The sequence below is a fragment of the Oncorhynchus mykiss genome, chromosome 22, assembly GCF_057628025.1.
Source record: "Oncorhynchus mykiss isolate SJ-2025 chromosome 22, ASM5762802v1, whole genome shotgun sequence".
NCBI lineage: Eukaryota > Metazoa > Chordata > Actinopteri > Salmoniformes > Salmonidae > Oncorhynchus > Oncorhynchus mykiss.
Window position 1 is genome coordinate 29,894,947 of NC_143043.1, and position 27,275 is coordinate 29,922,221.

At 45.9% G+C, this 27,275-nt stretch overlaps 1 protein-coding gene across 7 annotated transcripts in view; it reads right to left on the reverse strand.

The window, feature by feature from the left end:
* Positions 1–27,275, reverse strand: part of LOC110502073 (unconventional myosin-XVI) — a 236,116-nt gene that overhangs the window by 124,326 nt on the left and 84,515 nt on the right. For all 7 annotated transcript variants that reach the window (XM_036958970.2, XM_036958966.2, XM_036958972.2 and 4 more), the window contains exon 5: positions 19,166–19,274. In XM_036958970.2, coding sequence (XP_036814865.1) covers positions 19,166–19,274 — 109 coding nt within the window. The remainder of the gene's footprint in view (positions 1–19,165; positions 19,275–27,275) is intronic.

Sequence of the window (27,275 nt, forward strand, 5' to 3'; positions counted from 1 at the left end):
GCTGAGCACTAGTTGGCTGCTTTGCCTTCACCCCAACTAATCCCAAACCATCTCAATTGGGTGAGGTGATTGTGAAGGCCACATCATCTGATGCAGCACTCCATCACTCTCCTTCTTGGTCACATAGCCCTTACACAGCCTGGAGGTGTGTTGGGTCATTGTCCTGATGAAAAACAAATAATAGTCCCACTAAGAGCAAACCAGATGGGATGGCGTATCGCTGCTGAATGCTGTGGTAGCCATGCTGGTTAAGTGTGCCTTGAATTCTAAAAAAAATCACAGATAGTGTCACAAGCAAAGCACCATCACACCTCCTCCTCCGATGGGAACCACACAATGCAGAGATCATCCATTCACCTACTCTGAGGCTCACAGAGACAGAAGCGGTTGGAACCAAAAATCTCAAATTTGGACTCATCAGACCAAAGGACAGATTACCACCGGTCCAAAATCCATAGATTGTGTTTCTTGGCCCAAGTAATTCTCTTCTTCTTATTGGTGTCCTTTAGTAGTGTTACGGTGCGTGAATGAGGACCCAAAAGCGAATCAACTTAAACAGAGCTTCTTTAATTACCAAACATAGGTAGGCTCAGATGGACCGGCAGATTCCGACAGGACAGGACAAGGTTACAGCAAACATGACGACAGTCTGGTTCAGGCATGAATGACACAAACAAACAAGAATCCGACAAGGACAGGAGCAGAAACAGAGAGAGATATAGGGACCTAATCAGAGGGAAAAAAGGGAACAGGTGGGGAACGGGGTGAATGGGTAGTTAGAGGAGACAAGGGACAGCTGGGGGAAAGCGGGGGAGAAAAGGTAACCTAACACGACCAGCAGAGGGAGACAGGGTGAAGGGAAAGGACAGAGACAAGACAACATGACAGTACCCCCCCACTCACCGAGCGCCTCCTGGCGCACTCGAGGAGGAAACCTGGCGGCAACGGAGGAAATCATCAATCAGCGCACGGTCCAGCACGTCCCGAGAGGGAACCCAACTCCTCTCCTCAGGACCGTACCCCTCCCAGTCAACTAGGTACTGATGACCACGGCCCCGAGGACGCATGTCCAAGATCTTACGGACCCTGTAGATAGGTGCGCCCTCGACAAGGATGGGGGGGGGGGGGGGAAGACGAGCGGGGGCGCGAAGAACGGGCTTAACACAGGAGACATGGAAGACCGGGTGGACGCGACGAAGATATCGCGGAAGAAGAAGTCGCACTGCGACAGGATTAATGACCTGAGAGATACGGAATGGACCAATGAACCGCGGGGTCAACTTGCGAGAAGCCGTCTTAAGGGGAAGGTTCTGAGTGGAGAGCCAAACTCTCTGACCGCGACAATACCTAGGGCTCTTAGTTCTACGCTTATTAGCAGCTCTCACAGTCTGCGCCCTATAACGGCAAAGTGCAGACCTGACCCTCTTCCAGGTGCGCTCGCAACGTTGGACAAAAGCCTGAGCGGAGGGGACGCTGGACTCGGCGAACTGAGATGAGAACAACGGAGGCTGGTACCCGAGGCTACTCTGAAAAGGAGATAGCCCGGTCGCAGACGAAGGAAGCGAGTTGTGGGCGTATTCTGCCCAGGGGAGCTGTTCTGACCAAGACGCAGGGTTGCGAAAAGAAAGACTGCGTAAGATGCGACCAATAGTCTGATTGGCCCGTTCTGCTTGACCGTTAGACTGGGGGTGAAAGCCGGAAGAGAGACTGACGGAAGCCCCAATCAAACGGCAAAACTCCCTCCAAAATTGAGACGTGAATTGCGGACCTCTGTCCGAAACGACGTCTGACGGAAGGCCATGAATTCTGAAAACATTCTCGATGATGATTTGTGCCGTCTCTTTAGCAGAAGGAAGCTTAGCAAGGGGAATGAAATGAGCCGCCTTAGAGAACCTATCGACAACCGTAAGAATAACAGTCTTCCCCGCTGACGAAGGCAGTCCGGTGACAAAATCTAAGGCGATGTGAGACCACGGTCGAGAGGGAATAGGAAGCGGCCTGAGACGGCCGGCAGGAGGAGAGTTACCGGACTTAGTCTGCGCGCAGACCGAACAAGCAGCCACGAAACGACGCGTGTCATGCTCCCGGGTGGGCCACCAGAAACGCTGGCGAATGGAAGCAAGCGTACCCCGAACGCCAGGGTGGCCGGCTAACTTGGCAGAGTGAGCCCACTGAAGAACGGCCAGACGGGTAGGAACGGGAACGAAAAGAAGGTTCCTAGGACAAGCGCGCGGCGACGGAGTTTGAGTGAGTGCTTGCTTTACCTGCCTCTCAATTCCCCAGACAGTCAACCCGACAACACGCCCCTCAGGGAGAATCCCCTCGGGGTCAGTGGAGGCTACTGAAGAACTGAAGAGACGAGACAAAGCATCAGGCTTGGTGTTCTTAGAGCCCGGACGATAAGAAATCACGAACTCGAAACGAGCGAAAAACAGCGCCCAACGCGCCTGACGCGCATTAAGTCGTTTGGCAGAACGGATGTACTCAAGGTTCCTATGGTCAGTCCAAACGACAAAAGGAACGGTCGCCCCCTCCAACCACTGTCGCCATTCGCCTAGGGCTAACCGGATGGCGAGCAGTTCGCGGTTACCCACATCATAGTTACGTTCCGACGGCGACAGGCGATGAGAAAAATACGCGCATGGGTGGACCTTGTCGTCAGAGAGGGAGCGCTGAGAAAGGATGGCTCCCACTCCCACCTCTGACGCGTCAACCTCGACAACGAACTGTCTAGAGACGTCAGGTGTAACAAGGATAGGAGCGGATGTAAAACGATTCTTGAGGAGATCAAAAGCTCCCTGGGCGGAAACGGACCACTTAAAGCACGTCTTGACAGAAGTAAGGGCTGTGAGAGGAGCTGCCACCTGACCGAAATTACGGATGAAACGACGATAGAAGTTCGCGAAGCCGAGAAAGCGCTGCAGCTCGACGCGTGACTTAGGGACGGGCCAATCAATGACAGCTTGGACCTTAGCGGGATCCATCTTAATGCCTTCAGCGGAAATAACAGAACCGAGAAATGTGACGGAGGAGGCATGAAAAGTGCACTTCTCAGCCTTCACAAAAAGACAATTCTCTAAAAGGCGCTGGAGGACACGTCGAACGTGCTGAACATGAATCTGGAGTGACGGTGAAAAAATCAGGATATCGTCAAGGTAAACGAAAACAAAGATGTTCAGCATGTCTCTCAGGACATCATTGACTAATGCCTGAAAGACAGCTGGAGCGTTAGCGAGGCCGAAAGGAAGAACCCGGTATTCAAAGTGCCCTAACGGAGTGTTAAACGCCGTCTTCCACTCGTCCCCCTCCCTGATGCGCACGAGATGGTAAGCGTTACGAAGGTCCAACTTAGTGAAAAACCTGGCTCCCTGCAGGATCTCGAAGGCTGAAGACATAAGAGGAAGCGGATAACGATTCTTCACTGTTATGTCATTCAGCCCTCGATAATCTATGCAGGGGCGCAGAGACCCGTCCTTCTTCTTGACAAAAAAAAACCCCGCTCCGGCGGGAGAGGAGGAGGGGACTATGGTACCGGCGTCAAGAGCTACAGACAAATAATCTTCGAGAGCCTTACGTTCGGGAGCCGACAGAGAGTATAGTCTACCCCGGGGGGGGGTGGTTCCCGGAAGGAGATCAATACTACAATCATACGACCGGTGTGGAGGAAGAGAGGTGGCCCTGGACCGACTGAACACCGTGCGCAGATCGTGATATTCCTCCGGCACCCCTGTCAAATCACCAGGCTCCTCCTGTGAAGAAGAGACAGAGGAAACAGGAGGGATAGCAGACATTAAACATTTCACATGACAAGAGACGTTCCAGGAGAGGATAGAATTACTAGACCAATTAATAGAAGGATTATGACAAACTAGCCAGGGATGGCCCAAAACAACAGGTGTAAAAGGTGAACGAAAAATTAAAAAAGAAATGGTTTCACTATGATTACCAGAAACAGTGAGGGTTAAAGGTAGCGTCTCACGCTGAATCCTGGGGAGAGGACTACCATCCAGGGCGAACAAGGCCGTGGGCTCCTTTAACTGTCTGAGAGGAATGTCATGTTCCCGAGCCCAGGTCTCGTCCATAAAACAGCCCTCCGCCCCAGAGTCTATTAAGGCACTGCAGGAAGCTGACGAACCGGTCCAGCGTAGATGGACCGACAAGGTAGTGCAGGATCTTGAAGGAGAGACAGGAGTAGTAGCGCTCACCAGTAGCCCTCCGCTTACTGACGAGCTCTGGCCTTTTACTGGACATGAAGTGACAAAATGACCAGCGGAACCGCAATAGAGACAGAGGCGGTTGGTGATTCTCCGTTCCCTCTCCTCAGTCGAGATGCGGATACCTCCCAGCTGCATGGGCTCAGCACCCGAGCCGGCAGAGGAAGATGGTAGTGATGCGGAGAGGGAGGCGACGGAGAGCGCGAGCTCCTTTCCACGAGCTCGGTGACGAAGATCAACCCGTCGCTCAATGCGAATAGCGAGTTCAATCAAGGAATCCACGCTGGAAGGAACCTCCCGGGAGAGAATCTCATCCTTTACCTCTGCGCGGAAACCCTCCAGAAGACGAGCGAGCAAGGCCGGCTCGTTCCAGCCACTGGAGACAGCAAGAGTGCGAAACTCAATAGAGTAGTCTGTTATGGATCGATTGCCTTGACATAGGGAAGACAGGGCCCTGGAAGCCTCCTCCCCAAAAACAGATCGATCAAAAACCCGTATCATCTCCTCCTTAAAGTCTTGATACTGGTTAGTACACTCAGCCCTTGCCTCCCAGATTGCCGTGCCCCACTCACGAGCCCGTCCAATAAGGAGAGATATGACGTAGGCGACACGAGCAGTGCTCCTGGAGTAAGTGTTGGGCTGGAGAGAAAACACAATATCACACTGGGTGAGGAACGAGCGGCATTCAGTGGGCTCCCCAGAGTAACACGGCGGGTTATTGATTCTGGGCTCCGGAGATTCGAAAGCCCTGGAAGTGGCCGGTGGATCGAGGCGGAGATGGTGAACCTGTTCTGTGAGGTTGGAGACTTGGGTGGCCAGGGTCTCAACGGCATGTCGAGCAGCAGACAATTCCTGCTTGTGTCTGCCTAGCATCGCTCCCTGGATCTCGACGGCTGAGTGGAGAGGATCCGAAGTCGCTGGGTCCATTCTTGGTCGGATTCTTCTGTTACGGTGCGTGAATGAGGACCCAAAAGCGAATCAACTTAAACAGAGCTTCTTTAATTACCAAACATAGGTAGGCTCAGATGGACCGGCAGATTCCGACAGGACAGGACAAGGTTACAGCAAACATGACGACAGTCTGGTTCAGGCATGAATGACACAAACAAACAAGAATCCGACAAGGACAGGAGCAGAAACAGAGAGAGATATAGGGACCTAATCAGAGGGAAAAAAGGGAACAGGTGGGGAACGGGGTGAATGGGTAGTTAGAGGAGACAAGGGACAGCTGGGGGAAAGCGGGGGAGAAAAGGTAACCTAACACGACCAGCAGAGGGAGACAGGGTGAAGGGAAAGGACAGAGACAAGACAACATGACAAGTAGGGGTTTCTTTGCAGCCATTTGACCATGAAGGCCTGATTCACGCAGTCTCCTCTGAACATTTGATGTTGAGATGTGTCTGTTACTTGAACTCTATGAAGCATTTATTTGGGCTGCAATCTGAGGTGCAGCAAACTCTAATGAACTTATCCTCTGCAGCAGAGGTAACTCTGGGTCTTCCTTTCCTCTGGCGGTCCTCGTGAGAGCCAGTTTTATCATAGCTCTTGATGGTTTTTGCGACTGCACTTGAAGACATTTTCAAAGTGTCCGGATTGACTGACCTCCATGTCTTAATGTAATGATGGACTGTCGTTTCTCTTTGCTTATTTGAGCTGTTCTTGTCATAATATGCATTTGGTCATTTACCTAATAGGGCTATCTTCTGTATATCACCCCTACCTTGTCACAACACAACTTACAGGTTCAAATGCATTAAGAAGCAAAGAAATTCCACAAATAAACTTTAACAAGGCACACCTGTTAATTGAAATGCATTCCAGGTGACTACCTCATGAAAGTGGATGAGAAAATGCCAAGAGTGTGCAAAGCTGTCATCAAGGAAGAATCTCAAATATAAAATATATAAAAACTATTTTGGTAACCACTTGATTACAAATGCGTTATTTCAAAGTTTTGATGTCTTCACTATTTTTCTACATTATATAAAATAGAAAAAATAAATAAAAACCTTGGAATGAGTAGGTGAGTCCAAACATTTGACTGGTACTGCACAATAAGTGAGAGGGACAGAAACTGGTTGGGACAGAGAGGACATAGTGTAGTAGTAGTAGTGGTTGGGACAGAGAGGACATAGTGTAGTAGTAGTAGTAGTGGTTGGGACAGAGAGGACACCGTGTAGTAGTAGTAGTAGTACTGGTTGGGACATAGAGGACACAGTGTAGTAGTAGTAGTAGTGGTTTGGACAAACAGGACACAGTGTAGTAGTAGTAGTACTGGTTGGGACAGAGAGGACACCGTGTAGAAGTAGTCGTTGTACTGGTTGGGACAGAGAGGACACCGTGTAGTACTGGTACTAGTACTGGTTGGGACAGAGATGACACAGTGTAGTAGTAGTAGTACTGGTTGGGACAGAGATGACACAGTGTAGTAGTAGTAGTAGTGGTTTGGACAACGAGGACACAGTATAGTAGTAGTCGTAGTACTGGTTGGGACAGAGAGGACACCATGTAGAAGTATTGGTTGGGAGAGAGAGGACACAGTGTAGTAGTAGTAGTGGTTGGGACAGTGAGGACACAGTGTAGTAGTAGTGGTTGGGACAGAGAGGAAACGGTGTAGTATTAGTAGCGGTTGGGACAGAGCGGTCACAGTGTAGTAGTAGTTGTAGTACTGGTTTGGACAGAGAGGACACAGTGTGGTAGTAGTGGTTGGGACAGAGAGGACACAGTGTGGTAGTAGTGGTTGGGACAGAGAGGACACAGTGTCGTAGACGTGGTAGTAGTTGGGACAGAGAGGATACAGTGTAGTAGTAGTTGTAGTACTGGTTGGGACAGAGAGGACACAGTGGGGTAATAGTACTTGTTGGGACAGAGAGGACACAGTGTAGTCGTAGTAGTGGTTGGGACAGAGAGGACAAGGTGTAGTAGTAGTGATGCTTGGGACAGAGAGGACATCGTGTAGTTGTAGTAGTAGTGGTTGGGACAGAGATGACACAGTGTAGTAGTAGTAGTGGTTTGAACAAAGAGGACACAGTGTAGTAGTAGTCGTAGTACTGGTTGGGACAGAGAGGACACCATGTAGAAGTAGTAGTAGTGGTTGGGAGAGAGAGGACACAGTGTAGTAGTAGCGGTTGGGACAGAAAGGAAACAGTGTAGTAGTAGTTGTAGTACTGGTTTGGACAGAGAGGACACAGTGTAGTAGTAGTTGTTATTGTTCGGACAGAGAGGACACAGTGTGGTAGTAGTGGTTGGGACAGAGAGGACAAAGTGTAGTAGTAGTTGTAGTACTGGTTGGGACAGAGAGGAAACGGTGTAGTAGTAGTAGCGGTTGGGACAGAGCGGTCACAGTGTAGTAGTAGTTGTATTACTGGTTTGGACAGAGAGGACACAGTGTAGTAGTAGTTGTTATTGTTCGGACAGAGAGGACACAGTGTGGTAGTAGTGGTTGGGACAGAGAGGACACAGTGTAGTAGTAGTAGTGGTTGGGACAGAGAGGACACCGTGTAGAAGTAGTCGTTGTACTGGTTGGGACAGAGAGGACACCGTGTAGAAGTAGTCGTTGTACTGTTTGGGACAGAGAGGACACCGTGTAGTAGTAGTAGTAGTACTGGTTGGGACAGAGATGACACAGTGTAGTAGTAGTAGTGGTTTGGACAAAGAGGACACAGTGTAGTAGTAGTCGTAGTACTGGTTGGGACAGAGAGGACACCATGTAGAAGTAGTAGTAGTGGTTGGGAGAGAGAGGACACAGTGTAGTAGTAGCGGTTGGGACAGAAAGGAAACAGTGTAGTAGTAGTTGTAGTACTGGTTTGGACAGAGAGGACACAGTGTAGTAGTAGTTGTTATTGTTCGGACAGAGAGGACACAGTGTGTTAGTAGTGGTTGGGACAGAGAGGACACAGTGTAGTAGTATTTGTAGTACTGGTTGGGACAGAGAGGACACAGTGTAGTAGTAGTAGTGGTTGGGACAAAGATGACACAGTGGGGTAATAGTACTTGTTGGGACAGAGAGGACACAGTGTAGTAGTAGTGGTGCTTGGGACAGAGAGGATACAGTGTAGTAGTAGTAGTGATTGATTGGGAAAAAAGACAATGTAGCAGTAGTCATGGTTGGGACTGAGAGGACACAGTGTAGTAGTAGTGGTTGGGACAGAGAGGACACATTGTAGTAGTATTAGTAGTGGTTCGTAAAGAGAGGACACAGTGTAGTAAAAGTGGTAGTATTGGTTTGGACAGAGAGGACACAGTGTGGTAGTAGTCGTGGTTGGGATAGATATGATTCAATGTGGTGGTAGTAGTAGTGGTTGGGATAGAGAGGATACAGTGTAGTAGTAGTTGGGACAGAGAAGACACAGTGTAGTTGTAGTAGTAGTGGTTGGGACAGTGACGACCTGGTGTAGTACTAGTTGTACTGGAAGCTACAGATAGGACACAGCATAGAAGTAGTAGTTGTTTGTATAGAGAGGACACAGTGTAGTAGTAGTAGTAGTAGTGATTGGGACAGAGTGGACACAGTGTAGTAGTAGTGGTTGGGACAGTGAGGACAGAGTAGTAGAAGCAGTGGTTGGGACAGTGACGACACATTGTTGTAGAAGTAGTAGTAGTGGTTGGGACAGAGTGGACACAGTGTAGTAGTAGTTGTGGTTAGAACAGAGAGGACATAGTGTGGTGGTAGTAGTTGTTGGGACAGAGAGGACACAGTCTAGAAGTAGTAGTAGTGGTTGGGACAGAGTGGATACTGTGTAGTAAAAGTAGTGGTTGGGACAGAGTCGACACAGTGTAGTAGTAGTAGTAGTGGTTGGGACAGAGTCGACAAGGTGTAGTAGTAGATGTAGTGGTTGGGATAGAGAGGACATAATGTAGAAGTAGTAGTAGTGGTTGGGACAGAGAGGACACGGTGTAGAAGTGGTTGGGACAGAGATGACATAATGTAATAGTAGTAGTCAAGGGTAGTACAAAGATGACACAGTTTAGTAGTAGGTGTAGTGGTTGGGACAGTGAGGACACATTGTTATAGAAGTAGTAGTAGTGGTTGGGACAGAGTGGACACAGTGTAGTAGTAGTTGTGGTTAGGACAGAGAGGACATAGTGTGATGGTAGTAGTTGTTGGGACAGAGAGGACACGGTGTAGAAGTAGTAGTAGTGGTTGGGACAGAGTGGACATAATGTAGAAGTAGTAGTAGTGGTTGGGACAGAGAGGACATAATGTAGAAGTAGTAGTAGTGGTTGGGACAGAGAGGACATAATGTAGAAGTAGTAGTAGTGGTTGGGACAGAGAGGATACAGTGTAGTAGTAGTTGGGACAGAGAAGACACAGTGTAGTTGTAGTAGTAGTGGTTGGGACAGTGACGACCTGGTGTAGTACTAGTTGTACTGGAAGCTACAGATAGGACACAGCATAGAAGTAGTAGTTGTTTGTATAGAGAGGACACAGTGTAGTAGTAGTAGTAGTAGTGATTGGGACAGAGTGGACACAGTGTAGTAGTAGTGGTTGGGACAGTGAGGACAGAGTAGTAGAAGCAGTGGTTGGGACAGTGACGACACATTGTTGTAGAAGTAGTAGTAGTGGTTGGGACAGAGTGGACACAGTGTAGTAGTAGTTGTGGTTAGAACAGAGAGGACATAGTGTGGTGGTAGTAGTTGTTGGGACAGAGAGGACACAGTCTAGAAGTAGTAGTAGTGGTTGGGACAGAGTGGATACTGTGTAGTAAAAGTAGTGGTTGGGACAGAGTCGACACAGTGTAGTAGTAGTAGTAGTGGTTGGGACAGATTCGACAAGGTGTAGTAGTAGTAGTAGTGGTTGGGATAGAGAGGACATAATGTAGAAGTAGTAGTAGTGGTTGGGACAGAGAGGACACGGTGTAGAAGTGGTTTGGACAGAGATGACATAATGTAATAGTAGTAGTCAAGGGTAGTACAAAGATGACACAGTTTAGTAGTAGGTGTAGTGGTTGGGACAGTGAGGACACATTGTTATAGAAGTAGTAGTAGTGGTTGGGACAGAGTGGACACAGTGTAGTAGTAGTTGTGGTTAGGACAGAGAGGACATAGTGTGATGGTAGTAGTTGTTGGGACAGAGAGGACACGGTGTAGAAGTAGTAGTAGTGGTTGGGACAGAGTGGACATAATGTAGAAGTAGTAGTAGTGGTTGGGACAGAGAGGACATAATGTAGAAGTAGTAGTAGTGGTTGGGACAGAGAGGACATAATGTAGAAGTAGTAGTAGTGGTTGGGACAGAGAGGACACGGTGTAGAAGTGGTTGGGACAGAGATGACACAATGTAATAGTAGTAGTCAAGGGTAGTACAAAGATGACACAGTTTAGTAGTAGGTGTAGTGGTTGGGACAGTGAGGACACATTGTTATAGAAGTAGTAGTAGTGGTGGTTGGGACAGAGTCGACAAGGTGTAGTAGTAGTAGTAGTGGTTGGGATAGAGAGGACACAGTGTTGTAGTAGTATTGGTTGGGATAGAGAGGACACAGTGTTGTAGTAGTAGTGGTTCGAATAGAGAGGACACAGTGTTGAAGTAGTAGTGGTTGGGATAGAGAGGACACAGTGTAGTAGCAGTAGTAGTGGTTGGGATAGAGAGGACACAGTGTAGTAGTAGTAGTAGTGGTTGGGACAGAGTCGACACAGTGCAGTAATAGTTATTGTTGGGACAGAGATGACAAGGTGTAGTAGTAGTAGTAGTAGTAGTGGTTGGGATAGAAAGGACACAGTGTTGTAGTAGTAGTGGTGGTTGGGACAGAGAGGACACGGTGTAGAAGTAGTAGTAGTGGTTGGGATAGAGAGGACACAGTGTAGTAGTAGTAGTAGTGGTTGGGACAGAGTCGACACAGTGCAGTAATAGTTATTGTTGGGACAGAGATGACAAGGTGTAGTAGTAGTAGTAGTAGTAGTGGTTGGGATAGAGAGGACACAGTGTTGTAGTAGTAGTGGTGGTTGGGACAGAGAGGACACGGTGTAGAAGTAGTAGTAGTGGTTGGGACAGAGTGGACATAATGTAGAAGTAGTAGTAGTGGTTGGGACAGAGAGGACATAATGTAGAAGTAGTAGTAGTGTTTGAGACAGAGAGGACATAATGTAGAAGTAGTAGTAGTGGTTGGGACAGAGAGGACACGGTGTAGAAGTGGTTGGGACAGAGATGACACAATGTAATAGTAGTAGTCAAGGGTAGTACAAAGATGACACAGTTTAGTAGTAGGTGTAGTGGTTGGGACAGTGAGGACACATTGTTATAGAAGTAGTAGTAGTGGTTGGGACAGAGTGGACACAGTGTAGTAGTAGTTGTGGTTAGGACAGAGAGGACATAGTGTGATGCTAGTAGTTGTTGGGACAGAGAGGACACGGTGTAGAAGTAGTAGTAGTGGTTGGGACAGAGTGGACATAATGTAGAAGTAGTAGTAGTGGTTGGGACAGAGAGGACATAATGTAGAAGTAGTAGTAGTGGTTGGGACAGAGAGGACATAATGTAGAAGTAGTAGTAGTGGTTGGGACAGAGAGGACACGGTGTAGAAGTGGTTGGGACAGAGATGACACAATGTAATAGTAGTAGTCAAGGGTAGTACAAAGATGACACAGTTTAGTAGTAGGTGTAGTGGTTGGGACAGTGAGGACACATTGTTATAGAAGTAGTAGTAGTGGTTGGGACAGAGTCGACAAGGTGTAGTAGTAGTAGTAGTGGTTGGGATAGAGAGGACACAGTGTTGTAGTAGTATTGGTTGGGATAGAGAGGACACAGTGTTGTAGTAGTAGTGGTTCGAATAGAGAGGACACAGTGTTGAAGTAGTAGTGGTTGGGATAGAGAGGACACAGTGTAGTAGCAGTAGTAGTGGTTGGGATAGAGAGGACACAGTGTAGTAGTAGTAGTAGTGGTTGGGACAGAGTCGACACAGTGCAGTAATAGTTATTGTTGGGACAGAGATGACAAGGTGTAGTAGTAGTAGTAGTAGTAGTGGTTGGGATAGAGAGGACACAGTGTTGTAGTAGTAGTGGTGGTTGGGACAGAGAGGACACGGTGTAGAAGTAGTAGTAGTGGTTGGGATAGAGAGGACACAGTGTAGTAGTAGTAGTAGTGGTTGGGACAGAGTCGACACAGTGCAGTAATAGTTATTGTTGGGACAGAGATGACAAGGTGTAGTAGTAGTAGTAGTGGTTGGGATAGAGAGGACACAGTGTTGTAGTAGTAGTGGTGGTTGGGACAGAGAGGACACAGTGTAGAAGTAGTAGTAGTGGTTGGGACAGAGTGGACATAATGTAGAAGTAGTAGTAGTGGTTGGGACAGAGAGGACATAATGTAGAAGTAGTAGTAGTGGTTGGGACAGAGAGGACATAATGTAGAAGTAGTAGTAGTGGTTGGGACAGAGAGGACATAATGTAGAAGTAGTAGTAGTGTTTGAGACAGAGAGGACATAATGTAGAAGTAGTAGTAGTGGTTGGGACAGAGAGGACACGGTGTAGAAGTGGTTGGGACAGAGATGACACAATGTAATAGTAGTAGTCAAGGGTAGTACAAAGATGACACAGTTTAGTAGTAGGTGTAGTGGTTGGGACAGTGAGGACACATTGTTATAGAAGTAGTAGTAGTGGTTGGGACAGAGTGGACACAGTGTAGTAGTAGTTGTGGTTAGGACAGAGAGGACATAGTGTGATGGTAGTAGTTGTTGGGACAGAGAGGACACGGTGTAGAAGTAGTAGTAGTGGTTGGGACAGAGAGGACATAATGTAGAAGTAGTAGTAGTGGTTGGGACAGAGTGGACATAATGTAGAAGTAGTAGTAGTGGTTGGGACAGAGTGGACACAATGTAGAAGTAGTAGTAGTGGTTGGGACAGAGAGGACACGGTGTAGAAGTAGTAGTAGTGGTTGGGACAGAGTGGACATAATGTATAAGTAGTAGTAGTGGTTGGGACAGAGTGGACACAGTGTAGAAGTAGTAGTAGTGGTTGGGACAGAGTGGACATAATGTAGAAGTAGTAGTAGTGGTTGGGACAGAGTGGACATAATGTAGAAGTAGTAGTAGTGGTTGGGACAGAGAGGACATAATGTAGAAGTAGTAGTAGTGTTTGAGACAGAGAGGACATAATGTAGAAGTAGTAGTAGTGGTTGGGACAGAGAGGACACGGTGTAGAAGTGGTTGGGACAGAGATGACACAATGTAATAGTAGTAGTCAAGGGTAGTACAAAGATGACACAGTTTAGTAGTAGGTGTAGTGGTTGGGACAGTGAGGACACATTGTTATAGAAGTAGTAGTAGTGGTTGGGACAGAGTGGACACAGTGTAGTAGTAGTTGTGGTTAGGACAGAGAGGACATAGTGTGATGCTAGTAGTTGTTGGGACAGAGAGGACACGGTGTAGAAGTAGTAGTAGTGGTTGGGACAGAGTGGACATAATGTAGAAGTAGTAGTAGTGGTTGGGACAGAGAGGACATAATGTAGAAGTAGTAGTAGTGGTTGGGACAGAGAGGACATAATGTAGAAGTAGTAGTAGTGGTTGGGACAGAGAGGACACGGTGTAGAAGTGGTTGGGACAGAGATGACACAATGTAATAGTAGTAGTCAAGGGTAGTACAAAGATGACACAGTTTAGTAGTAGGTGTAGTGGTTGGGACAGTGAGGACACATTGTTATAGCAGTAGTAGTAGTGGTTGGGACAGAGTCGACAAGGTGTAGTAGTAGTAGTAGTGGTTGGGATAGAGAGGACACAGTGTTGTAGTAGTATTGGTTGGGATAGAGAGGACACAGTGTTGTAGTAGTAGTGGTTCGAATAGAGAGGACACAGTGTTGAAGTAGTAGTGGTTGGGATAGAGAGGACACAGTGTAGTAGCAGTAGTAGTGGTTGGGATAGAGAGGACACAGTGTAGTAGTAGTAGTAGTGGTTGGGACAGAGTCGACACAGTGCAGTAATAGTTATTGTTGGGACAGAGATGACAAGGTGTAGTAGTAGTAGTAGTAGTAGTGGTTGGGATAGAGAGGACACAGTGTTGTAGTAGTAGTGGTGGTTGGGACAGAGAGGACACGGTGTAGAAGTAGTAGTAGTGGTTGGGATAGAGAGGACACAGTGTAGTAGTAGTAGTAGTGGTTGGGACAGAGTCGACACAGTGCAGTAATAGTTATTGTTGGGACAGAGATGACAAGGTGTAGTAGTAGTAGTAGTAGTAGTGGTTGGGATAGAGAGGACACAGTGTTGTAGTAGTAGTGGTGGTTGGGACAGAGAGGACACGGTGTAGAAGTAGTAGTAGTGGTTGGGACAGAGTGGACATAATGTAGAAGTAGTAGTAGTGGTTGGGACAGAGAGGACATAATGTAGAAGTAGTAGTAGTGGTTGGGACAGAGAGGACATAATGTAGAAGTAGTAGTAGTGGTTGGGACAGAGAGGACATAATGTAGAAGTAGTAGTAGTGTTTGAGACAGAGAGGACATAATGTAGAAGTAGTAGTAGTGGTTGGGACAGAGAGGACACGGTGTAGAAGTGGTTGGGACAGAGATGACACAATGTAATAGTAGTAGTCAAGGGTAGTACAAAGATGACACAGTTTAGTAGTAGGTGTAGTGGTTGGGACAGTGAGGACACATTGTTATAGAAGTAGTAGTAGTGGTTGGGACAGAGTGGACACAGTGTAGTAGTAGTTGTGGTTAGGACAGAGAGGACATAGTGTGATGGTAGTAGTTGTTGGGACAGAGAGGACACGGTGTAGAAGTAGTAGTAGTGGTTGGGACAGAGAGGACATAATGTAGAAGTAGTAGTAGTGGTTGGGACAGAGTGGACATAATGTAGAAGTAGTAGTAGTGGTTGGGACAGAGTGGACACAATGTAGAAGTAGTAGTAGTGGTTGGGACAGAGAGGACATGGTGTAGAAGTAGTAGTAGTGGTTGGGACAGAGTGGACATAATGTATAAGTAGTAGTAGTGGTTGGGACAGAGTGGACACAGTGTAGAAGTAGTAGTAGTGGTTGGGACAGAGTGGACATAATGTAGAAGTAGTAGTAGTGGTTGGGACAGAGTGGACATAATGTAGAAGTAGTAGTAGTGGTTGGGACAGAGAGGACATAATGTAGAAGTAGTAGTAGTGTTTGAGACAGAGAGGACATAATGTAGAAGTAGTAGTAGTGGTTGGGACAGAGAGGACACGGTGTAGAAGTGGTTGGGACAGAGATGACACAATGTAATAGTAGTAGTCAAGGGTAGTACAAAGATGACACAGTTTAGTAGTAGGTGTAGTGGTTGGGACAGTGAGGACACATTGTTATAGAAGTAGTAGTAGTGGTTGGGACAGAGTGGACACAGTGTAGTAGTAGTTGTGGTTAGGACAGAGAGGACATAGTGTGATGGTAGTAGTTGTTGGGACAGAGAGGACACGGTGTAGAAGTAGTAGTAGTGGTTGGGACAGAGAGGACATAATGTAGAAGTAGTAGTAGTGGTTGGGACAGAGTGGACATAATGTAGAAGTAGTAGTAGTGGTTGGGACAGAGTGGACACAATGTAGAAGTAGTAGTAGTGGTTGGGACAGAGAGGACACGGTGTAGAAGTAGTAGTAGTGGTTGGGACAGAGTGGACATAATGTAGAAGTAGTAGTAGTGGTTGGGACAGAGTGGACACAGTGTAGAAGTAGTAGTAGTAGTGGTTGGGACAGAGTGGACATAATGTAGAAGTAGTAGTAGTGGTTGGGACAGAGAGGACACGGTGTAGAAGTGGTTGGGACAGAGAGGACACAATGTAATAGTAGTAGTCAAGGTTAGTACAAAGATGACACAGTTTAGTAGTAGGTGATTGGAAAAGAGAGGACATAGTGTGGTGGTAGTAGTTGTTGGGACAGAGAGGACACAGTGTAGAAGTAGGTGTAGTGGTTGGGACAGAGAGGACACAGTGTAGAAGTAGTAGTAGTGGTTGGGACAGAGAGGACACAGTGTAGAAGTAGGTGTAGTGGTTGGGACAGAGAGGACACAGTGTAGAAGTAGTAGTAGTGGTTGGGACAGAGAGGACACAGTGTAGAAGTAGGTGTAGTGGTTGGGACAGAGAGGACACAGTGTAGTAGAAATATTAGTGGTTGAGACAGAGAGATCACAGCGTAGTAATAGTACTGGTTGGGATAGAGAGGACACAGTGTAGTAGAAAAAGTTGCTGGGACAGAGAGGACACAGTGTAGAAGTAGGTGTAGTGGTTGAGACAGAGAGATCACAGCGTAGTAATTGTACTGGTTGGGATAGAGAGGACACAGTGTAGTAGAAGAAGTTGCAGGGACAGAGAGGACACAGCGTAGTAATAGTACTGGTTGGGATAGAGAGGACACAGTGTAGTATTAGTACTGATTGGGACAGAGAGGACACAGTGTAGTAGAAATATTAGTGGTTGGGACACAGAGAACAGAGTGTAATAATAGTAGCCCTGGTTGGGACAGAGATGACACAATGTAATAGTAGTAGTCAAGGGTAGTACAAAGATGACACAGTTTAGTAGTAGGTGTAGTGGTTGGGACAGTGAGGACACATTGTTATAGAAGTAGTAGTAGTGGTTGGGACAGAGTGGACACAGTGTAGTAGTAGTTGTGGTTAGGACAGAGAGGACATAGTGTGATGGTAGTAGTTGTTGGGACAGAGAGGACACGGTGTAGAAGTAGTAGTAGTGGTTGGGACAGAGAGGACATAATGTAGAAGTAGTAGTAGTGGTTGGGACAGAGTGGACATAATGTAGAAGTAGTAGTAGTGGTTGGGACAGAGTGGACACAATGTAGAAGTAGTAGTAGTGGTTGGGACAGAGAGGACACGGTGTAGAAGTAGTAGTAGTGGTTGGGACAGAGTGGACATAATGTAGAAGTAGTAGTAGTGGTTGGGACAGAGTGGACACAGTGTAGAAGTAGTAGTAGTAGTGGTTGGGACAGAGTGGACATAATGTAGAAGTAGTAGTAGTGGTTGGGACAGAGAGGACACGGTGTAGAAGTGGTTGGGACAGAGAGGACACAATGTAATAGTAGTAGTCAAGGTTAGTACAAAGATGACACAGTTTAGTAGTAGGTGATTGGAAAAGAGAGGACATAGTGTGGTGGTAGTAGTTGTTGGGACAGAGAGGACACAGTGTAGAAGTAGGTGTAGTGGTTGGGACAGAGAGGACACAGTGTAGAAGTAGTAGTAGTGGTTGGGACAGAGAGGACACAGTGTAGAAGTAGGTGTAGTGGTTGGGACAGAGAGGACACAGTGTAGAAGTAGTAGTAGTGGTTGGGACAGAGAGGACACAGTGTAGAAGTAGGTGTAGTGGTTGGGACAGTGAGGACACAGTGTAGTAGAAATATTAGTGGTTGAGACAGAGAGATCACAGCGTAGTAATAGTACTGGTTGGGATAGAGAGGACACAGTGTAGTAGAAAAAGTTGCTGGGACAGAGAGGACACAGTGTAGAAGTAGGTGTAGTGGTTGAGACAGAGAGATCACAGCGTAGTAATTGTACTGGTTGGGATAGAGAGGACACAGTGTAGTAGAAGAAGTTGCAGGGACAGAGAGGACACAGCGTAGTAATAGTACTGGTTGGGATAGAGAGGACACAGTGTAGTATTAGTACTGATTGGGACAGAGAGGACACAGTGTAGTAGAAATATTAGTGGTTGGGACACAGAGAACAGAGTGTAATAATAGTAGCCCTGGTAGGGACAGAGAGGACACGGTGTAGTAGTAGTAGTGGTTAAGACAGAGATGACACGGTGTAGTAGTAGCAGTAATGGTTGGGACAGAGTGGACACAGTGTAGTAGTTGTAGTAGTTGTTGGGACAGAGAGGACACAGTGTAGTAGTAGTAGTATTTGGGACACAGTTGACACAGTGTAGTAGAAATTGTAGCGGTTGAGACAGAGAGAACAGAGTGTAGTATTAGTAGTCCTGGTAGGGACAGAGAGGACATCGTGTAGTAGTGGATGGGACAGAGAGGACACGGTGTTGTAGTTGTAGTAGTGGTTGGGACAAAGAGGACACAGTGTTGTAGTTGTAGTAGAAACATCGAATCCACCGTGTCCTTGGGGACCTTCAATGCTGCATATTTTTTTGGTACTCTTCCCCACATCTGTGCCTCGACACAATCATATCTCGAAGCTCAATTCCTTCGACCTCATGGCTTGGTTTTTCCTCTGACATATACTTTCAACTGTTGGACCTTATAAAGACAGGTGTGTGCCTTTCTAAATCATGTGCAATCATTTGAATTTACCACAAGTGGACTCCAATGAAGTTGTGGAAACATCTAAAGGATGATCAATGTAAACTCAGTCTCATAGCAAAATATTATTTTTATACCTTTTTGCAAACATTTCTAAAAACCTTTTTTCGCTTTGTCATTATGTTGTATCATGTGGAGATTGATGAGGGAAAAATGTGTCCAATCCATTGTAGAATAAGGCTGTAACATAACAAAATGTGGAAAAAGAGAAGAGGTCTGAAAACTTTCTGTAATCACTGTATATACAGCATCAATATCTTTCCCTCAGGCAATATGGCAGCCAACCATCCATGGAACCATTACTTATAATGAAGTATTTTAGTCTGTTTCCTCACTTCACATTATAATTGTGTTGTGGACATAACTTTGATTTTCATTTTTTTTTTTAATTAAGCCATTATTTCATGCATGTGAATTTTTTTTAGTTTTCTATTCAGTCTCCTTTAACTGCTGTGAAAAAATAATGAACATTGAAGCAGGCATTATATTAACACATGTTATATGGATGAGAACAAAATGTCCTACTGCCGGGGTAATAGACAGGTCTTAAACAAGAGTAATTGTGTGTGGGTGGAAAAGTGGCAAAGATTGGAAAAAAAAGATTCAGAAAATACACATATTTTTCACATTGTGAAAGTGTGTAGGTGAACATTTCTCGGGCTGTTTGTTGCACAATAAACACATATAGGCCTACAATGTAACACAACACGACACACTACATAAAACAGACATTAAATCATATGAGGAGTGTTGTGTTACCGTTTTCCTCTAGGTGTTTTCGGAGGATGTAGCTGGTCTCGGTTCCCTCAGCGGCGTAGTCCAGTGGAATGTTTCCATTCACATCCTGAAGTAGAACATTCACCCCAGTCTTCCAGAAATCCCGGAACGTATCAAACCCAACATAGAATGAATAGAGGAGGGGAGGGAGGAGGGAGACACAAACAAATTGAGTGGTTTTTCAGGCCATTCATCAGAGAGGAATCGATGATAAAGTAGGCCCAATTATCAGGCGCTCCCAGCAGTGTGAACCTGAGGAGAGCCACAGGGACATTAACACTCAATGAAGTGAATGAAACAACTCATTACATATGGGATTGTGGGGACCCCAGGGCAGGGACACGTGTGTGTGTGTGTGTGTGTGTGTTGTGTGTCTGTGTGTTGATGGGACCTTGGGATCATCGGGGGGGGGGGGGGGGGGGGGGGGAATGTGTGTGACAAGTGGTAGAGAGTGTGAGTGTGTGTGACAAGATTAATGTGCGTTTACACAGTGAAGAGTCCTACCAGTGTTGCCTGTTCTTGGGGTGTGAGATAACAACATACCCCCAGGCAGACTACACTTGGACTGTGTAATGACTGCTGTTTGTCTAAACATACACAAGTAAAACATGGTTGGGATTCAACATTCCTCCCACCACTACCCTCGGGAACTACTCTGTGATTTGTCACCTATGTTGTAACATCACTCCTTTCTTCCTTGCCTCACTTCCTCTCTTTACCTTTTTTCCCCCTCTCTCTTTTATTTCTCTCTCTCTGTATCTCCTCCCCTCTAAAGCATACTTAAACTAACACATTTCCTTTCACGTCGCCACTGTCAGTCTTTCCCCAGAAATCGCTGCTTGTCGTTTGCCTAAACAATAAAAGAGGTTGCAGTGTAATGATCGTGGCTGGGCTGCGGCTGATAAGAGGGACAGGGCCTTTAAGTGAGGTTCCTTATTGAATATTTACAGCTAATAGAATTCTAACAACCATGTTAGGATGCAGCCCAAGATTAATGGGCTAGTCTTCAAGCAGACAGAGAAAAGTGTGTGTGTGTGTGCATGGGGGGGGGGTTCATGTGTCTTCGTGTGTGTGTCTTCGTGTCTTCGTGTGTGTGTGTGTGTGTGTGGGGGGGGGGGGGGGGGGTGGCTTTACAGATGATAAAGAAAGGAGGAAGAGGAATACCAAGCAGATGGATATAGGCTAGAGAGCGACCTGCAAATGCTGAACACCAATCCCCAAAATTGAAAGTCCAAACCCTTATATCTCAGAGCCCTGGACCCTAAAATTCAAACCTCAAAAACCAAGAACAAAAACATTCTGCAATCTCTATACACTAGGGAAACATCAGAGATGATGAATCTACCCCTGTCATTAATGCCAAACAATTAAAAACAAAATTAATTTAGTTCAACTGATGTTATTGTTATGTTATTAAATAGTGGAGAGGTCTGCGTTTGGAGTTTGCCCCTTTGTTTCTTTGGGTAAATTCCTACCAATCTGTAGTCTGGTCTAGCAGGAGCTGTTGTCATTCATTAGCAGGGTTAGTTAGGGGTTAATGAATATATTACTTAACATTCAACATCAGCTGGTGCTTTGTATCTATTCATGAGGAAGGGCTCATCGATGTAAGAAGGAGAGCAGGGAGAGCGAGAGAGGAATAGAGAGAGAGAGAGAGAGAGAGAGAGAGGCAGGAGAGAGAGAGAGCACCTACTGCCTGTCTATTTTCATACTTTTTTTCATCCAGTCCAGATATGCCAGTCATTCAGTCTTCTGCAGGTTTCAGAAAACCAGAGAGTGGGGAGGGACAGTTATTGACTTATCCACAGACTGTCACACACACACTCTGGACAGTGAGTGTATGTGTGCATGCATGTGTGTTGAGTAGATAGGGGTGAGGTGGTGTCCCTGACCTATCATTCTGAGCTCCCGGGTCAATAGGGGACTGTCCTAATGAAGACATCACTTGACACAGCCTGGTCTTGCGCTACAGTCAGACTACAGTAGGCTACACACTGCTATACCCACTGAACTGGTTCTCCTGAGGAAAATAACTGGAACCTCTGGAGGATGGTTTCTGATGTATGCATTGTCTTATTTACTCATTGTAGTTTATACTTAGCTGACACCTACCATCATGTCAAACTTTGCAGTCAATACATAGCGGCAGACAAATGTAATGGTATATAATAATACAAGGAGCAATATGAGTTTGACCACCTCATTAATCCTAATGTAATCCTAGATGGCAATATTAACAATGTTAGACTTGACTTGATATGACTGCTATATCCTGGAGCATCCCATCGATCAAGACAGAGCATCATCCGTCTGTTTACAGACATTAACCACTGACACGTAGAAACGAGCGGCGTCCAGTTGTTTCCCGGGCGCCACATGTGCAGCAGGGTTTAACAAGCTGACCGCAACACGCTCAGCTCTCACCGCCACATTATGATGGATCAGCGTTTGTCGCCCTGACAACAGGACGCCATAACGTGACCCCGGTGGGATCAATACCAACCACAACTAAGATGTAGGACTGTCCCCTGGGAGGGCTGTAGGGACAGCAGCCCACTGGAGAAGAGCTACACACACCATGTCCCTAAAGCTAGATAAATGAGCTTAGAATGGACTAGCTATACAGTCAATGTGGACTAGTCCCCTACGCTTAGACAAATTACATCACAGTTTTCAGATTTATGGAAGGAGTCAGGATCAAGACAGAAAATTATATTAAGTTCCACTATTTTACAAGAGTTTAGACATGGCCATGTTGTTATGATTTAAAGACAAAAGAAGCTGATAATTTTCAAATGCCAAAAGTGGGTCAGTCTTCTACTGTAGTTTCAGAGGGACTTATGCGACTCAGGCTAAACCTATCTAAAAGGAAGTTTCATAACAACAGAAGATCTCAGGAGAACCGCTTAATCACAATCTCCCATCTTAAGCCATGAGGAGTTTAATGAAGCCAGTAATATTAAGATGATTGCTGTAAACCGTACCATCAACACCCAACACCACAAAGTGTGTTTGAGAGGTCGGTTAAAGACTCAAAGTGACACGTCAGAGGACCACTCCAGACAGACGAGGCAGAGAAACCTCCAACGATCCTCTGATATAACAGGATTACAGTGACATGAGGGAACTGATATCATGGTAGTACTCACAGTGATGGGGAGTAGTTAACTACATGTAGTTGAAGTAGTAATTGAACTACCTTTTGCTGTAGCTTGGTGGTAGTTTAACTAAATTCAATTCTAGGTTGTGTTTTCAGTAGTTAACTACTTTTTTTTGCCATGTAGAGGTGTAGCTAACTTCTGGAACTACACACCTTTTTTTTGCCATGTAGAGGTGTAGCTAACTTCTGGAACTACACACCATTTTTTTGCAAAAATAAAATAAAATATGGGTAGAGTAGGCAAAAATGTCCTTTCTGTTTGACTGTATGTTTCTTAAGGGCAACTTGGGTGTATCTTAACTTCTTCCAGTGTGAAGTACTTGGTAGCTTGGTAAACGACCAATTCCCTGAGTGCTCCCGAATGGCGCAGCATTCTAAAGCACTGCATCTCACTGCTTGAGGCGTCACTACAGACACCCTGGTTTGAATCCAGGCTGTATCACAGCCGTCTGTGATTGGGAGTCCCATAAGGCGACGCACAATTGGCCCAGCTCCGTCTGTGTTTGGCCGGTGTAAGCCGTCATTGTAAATAAGAGTTTGTTCATAACTGACGTGCCTAGTTAAATGAAAAAACTATATTTTCAGAGTAGCTTCCCCAACACCGAGTATTCATTAGGGCATGCAACGGTAAACCTAAAACAAGTGTTTCTTATTGGACGAGTTCAATTAATACCTTCATGTTTTGTCACATTTTTTTCTTATTTGGACCAATCACTTCCTCTGGGAGATGTTAGAACAGAATAAGGACAACTGTCCAATTAGCTCCTAATCGCGAATCACTTATCTAATTGCTGCCTGCATGGCCCTCGATAGCCATGCAAATCAGGAGACCTGAATTGGTACTGTGAAATTAAATCAGATATGATAACGGACTGATACCATGATGGGTTCTAGGCTTTGAATGTGGAGCTATGGTGATGCCACATAAACAGAGATTGCTACTCAACTAGACTAGACTATAGAAACAATTATTCCATCTCTTCATAATTGTTATTGTGCATACGGGTGTTTGATCGTAGAGGATAAGTATCCTCATACGGGGAACCAACATGGATGAGCTGTAAATTAATGATGAATACCTCACTATGGCTGCATTTAGACAGGCAGCCCAATTCTGATATTTTTTTCCACTAATTGGTATTTTGACCAATCAGATCAGGCTCAGAAAAAATATATGATGTGAAATGATCTGATGAGATTGGTCAAAATACCAATTAGTGGAAAAAATATCAGAATTGGCCTGTCTGTCTAAACAGTCTTTAACTCAAATTTAACCCAACTCACATTTAATATAAGGCCAGGCTAGCTTTAGCATGAAGGAACACTACTCTGTTGTTGCCTATTGGCTCCTATCATAGTTTTATAACCAAACTAAACATTTCCATGACTAAAATCCCCTCCACTCCTCTCACAGGCACACAGACAGGCTAAATCCTGTGAGACGGAGCAGTACCCGGAGCTGGGAATAGGGGTTTAGAATGGGGTTGGGAACAGGGTTGGGAATGGGTATTGGGAGTGCATGGGAAATTGGGAAGCTTCCTCCCACACCAGCTGTTTGCAATGCGGTGATAAGATAATTAGCATTAGCACTAGCAAACAGAGAGAGAGAGAGAGGGTGAGAGAAAATAATGTTACCCCCTCCATCCCAGCAAATACAGCCACTGTGTCATCTCCGTCAGCACAAACACTGTCCTCTATTTAGGATGCAGGAATGCAAACCCAAGGACATGGATGAAGAAGAGGAGGAGATGAAAGGAATGACACAATGGATAACTGCATGAATGAACAGGACATTTTTGTTTGCATATCTTCACATGTTAATCAAAGTTAAGTCTGTCAATCATTCTGATATGGTGAATCACTCTGAAAATAGTAAATGTCCCTACATTAGACCGAGCACATTGTTTGGGAAATTCCCTGAAATACGTCCTAATATGAATACTGTATATGTACAGTGTATTCAGTAAGTATTCAGACCCCTTCACTTTTTCCACATTTTATTAAGTACAGAGCTTATTCTAAAACTGCTTAAATAGTTTTTTTCCTTCATCAATCTACACACAATACCCCATAATGACAAAGCAAAAACAGGTTTTTAGAATTTTGTTGCAAATCTATATGAAGAAAAAACAACCCGTACAAATCAGCTGGGCTTGACAATCTGGACCCTCTATTTCTGAAACTATCCGCCGCCATTGTCCCAACCCCTATTACCAGCCTGTTCAACCTCTCTTTCATATCGTCTGAGATCCCCAAGGACTGGAAAGCGGCCGCGGTTATCCCCCTCTTCAAAGGGGGTGACACCCTGGACCCAAACTGTTACAGACCTATATCCATCCTGCCCTGCCTATCTAAGGTCTTCGAAAGCCAAGTCAACAAACAGATCACTGACCGTCTCGAATCCCACCGTACCTTCTCCGCGGTGCAATCTGGTTTCCGAGCCGGTCACGGGTGCACCTCAGCCACGCTCAAGGTACTAAACGATATCATAACCGCCATCGATAAAAGACAGTTCTGTGCAGCCGTCTTCATCGACCTGGCCCAAAGGCTTTCGACTCTGTCAATCACCATATTCTTATCGGCAGACTCAGTAGCCTCGGTTTTTCTAATGACTGCCTTGCCTGGTTCACCAACTACTTTGCAGACAGAGTTCAGTGTGTCAAATCGGAGGGCATGTTGTCTGGTCCTCTGGCAGTCTCTATGGGGGTGCCACAGGGTTCAATTCTCGGGCCGACTCTTTTCTCTGTATATATCAATGATGTTGCTCTGGCTGCGGGCGATTCCCTGATCCACCTCTACGCAGACGACACCATTCTGTATACTTCTGGCACTTCCTTGGACACTGTGCTATCTAACCTCCAAACGAGCTTCAATGCCATACAACACTCCTTCCGTGGCCTCCAACTGCTCTTAAACGCTAGTAAAACCAAATGCATGCTTTTCAACCGTTTGCTGCCTGCACCCGCACGCCCAACTAGCATCACCACCCTGGATGGTTCCGACCTAGAATATGTGGACATCTATAAGTACCTAGGTGTCTGGCTAGACTGTAAACTCTCCTTCCAGACTCATATTAAACATCTTCAATCCAAAATAAAATCTAGAATCGGCTTTCTATTTCGCAACAAAGCCTCCTTCACTCATGCCGCCAAACTTACCCTAGTAAAACTGACTATCCTACCGATCCTCGACTTCGGCGATGTCATCTACAAAATAGCTTCCAATACTCTACTCAGCAAACTAGATGCAGTTTATCACAGAACCATCAGTTTTGTTACTAAAGTACCTTATACCACCCACCACTGAGACCTGTATGCTCTAGTCGGCTGGCCCTCGCTACATATTCGTCGCCAGACCCACTGGCTCCAGGTCATCTACAAGTCCATGCTAGGTAAAGCTCCGCCTTATCTCAGTTTACTGGTCACGATGGCAACACCCACCCGTAGCACGCGCTACAGCAGGTGTATCTCACTGATCATCCCTAAAGCCAACACCTCATTTGGCCGCCTTTCCTTACAGTTCTCTGCTGCCTGTGACTGGCACGAATTGCAAAAATCGTTGAAGTTGGAGACTTTTATCTCCCTCACCAACTTTTAAACATCTGCTATCTGAGCAGCTAACTGATCGCTGCAGCTGTACATAGTCCATCGGTAAATAGCCCACCCAATTTACCTACCTCATCCCTATGCTGTTTTTATTTATTTACTTTTCTGCTCTTTTGCACACCAGTATCTCTACCTGCACATGACCATCTGATCATTTATCACTCCAGTGTTAATCTGCTAAATTGTAATTATTCGCCTACCTCCTCATGCCTTTTGCACACAATGTATATAGACTCTCTTTTTTTTCTACTGTGTTTTTGACTTGTTAATTGTTTACTCCATGTGTAACTCTGTGTTGTTGTCTGTTCACACTGCTATGCTTTATATTGGCCAGGTCGCAGTTGTAAATGAGAACTTGTTCTCAACTAGCCTACCTGCTTAAATAAAGGTGAAAAAAACCCCAGAAATATCACATTTAAATAAGTTTTCAGACTCTACTCAGTACTTTGTTGAAGCACCTTTGGCTGCAATTACAGCCTTGAGTCTTCTTGGGTATTTGGGGAGTTTCTCCCATCCTTCTCTGTATATTCTCTCAAACTCTCAGGTTGGATAGGGAGCATTGCTGCAGAGCTATTTTCAGGTCTTTCCAGAGATTTTCGATCGGGTTCAAGTCTGAGATCTGGCTGGGCCACTGAAGGACATTCAGAGACTTATCCCCGAAACCACTCCTGCATGGTCTTGGCTGTGTGCCTAGGGTTGTTGTCCTGCTGGAAGGTGAAACTTCGCCCCAGTCTGAGGTCCTGAGCGCTCTGGAGCAGGTTTTCATCAAGGATTTCTCTGTACTTTGCTCTGTTCGTCTTTCCCTTGATCCTGATTAGTCTCACAGTCCCGGCTGCTGAAAAACATCCCCACAGCATGATGCTGCCCCCACCATGGTTAACCGCAGAGATGGTATTGGCCAGGTGATGAGAGGTGCCTGGTTTCCTCCAGACTTGACGCATGGCATTCAGGCCAAAATGTTCAATCTTGGTTTCATCAGAACAGAGAATCTTGTTTCTCATGGTCTGAGAGTCCTTTAGCTGCCTTTTTTCAAACTCCAAGCAGGCATGTGCATTTTACTGAGGAGTGGCTTCCGTATTGGCCACTCTACCACAAAGGCCTGATTGGTGGAGTGCTGCAGAGATGGTTGTCCTTCTGAAAGGTTCTCCCATATCCACAGAGGAACTCTGGAGCTCTGTCAGAGTGATCATCAGGTTCTTGGTCTCCTCCCTGACCAAAGCCCTTCTCCCCCGATTGCTCAGTTTGGCCGGGCAGCCAGGCTTGGTGGTTCCAAACTTCTTTCATTTAAGAATGATGGAGGCCACTGTGTCCCTTTGGGACCTTCAAT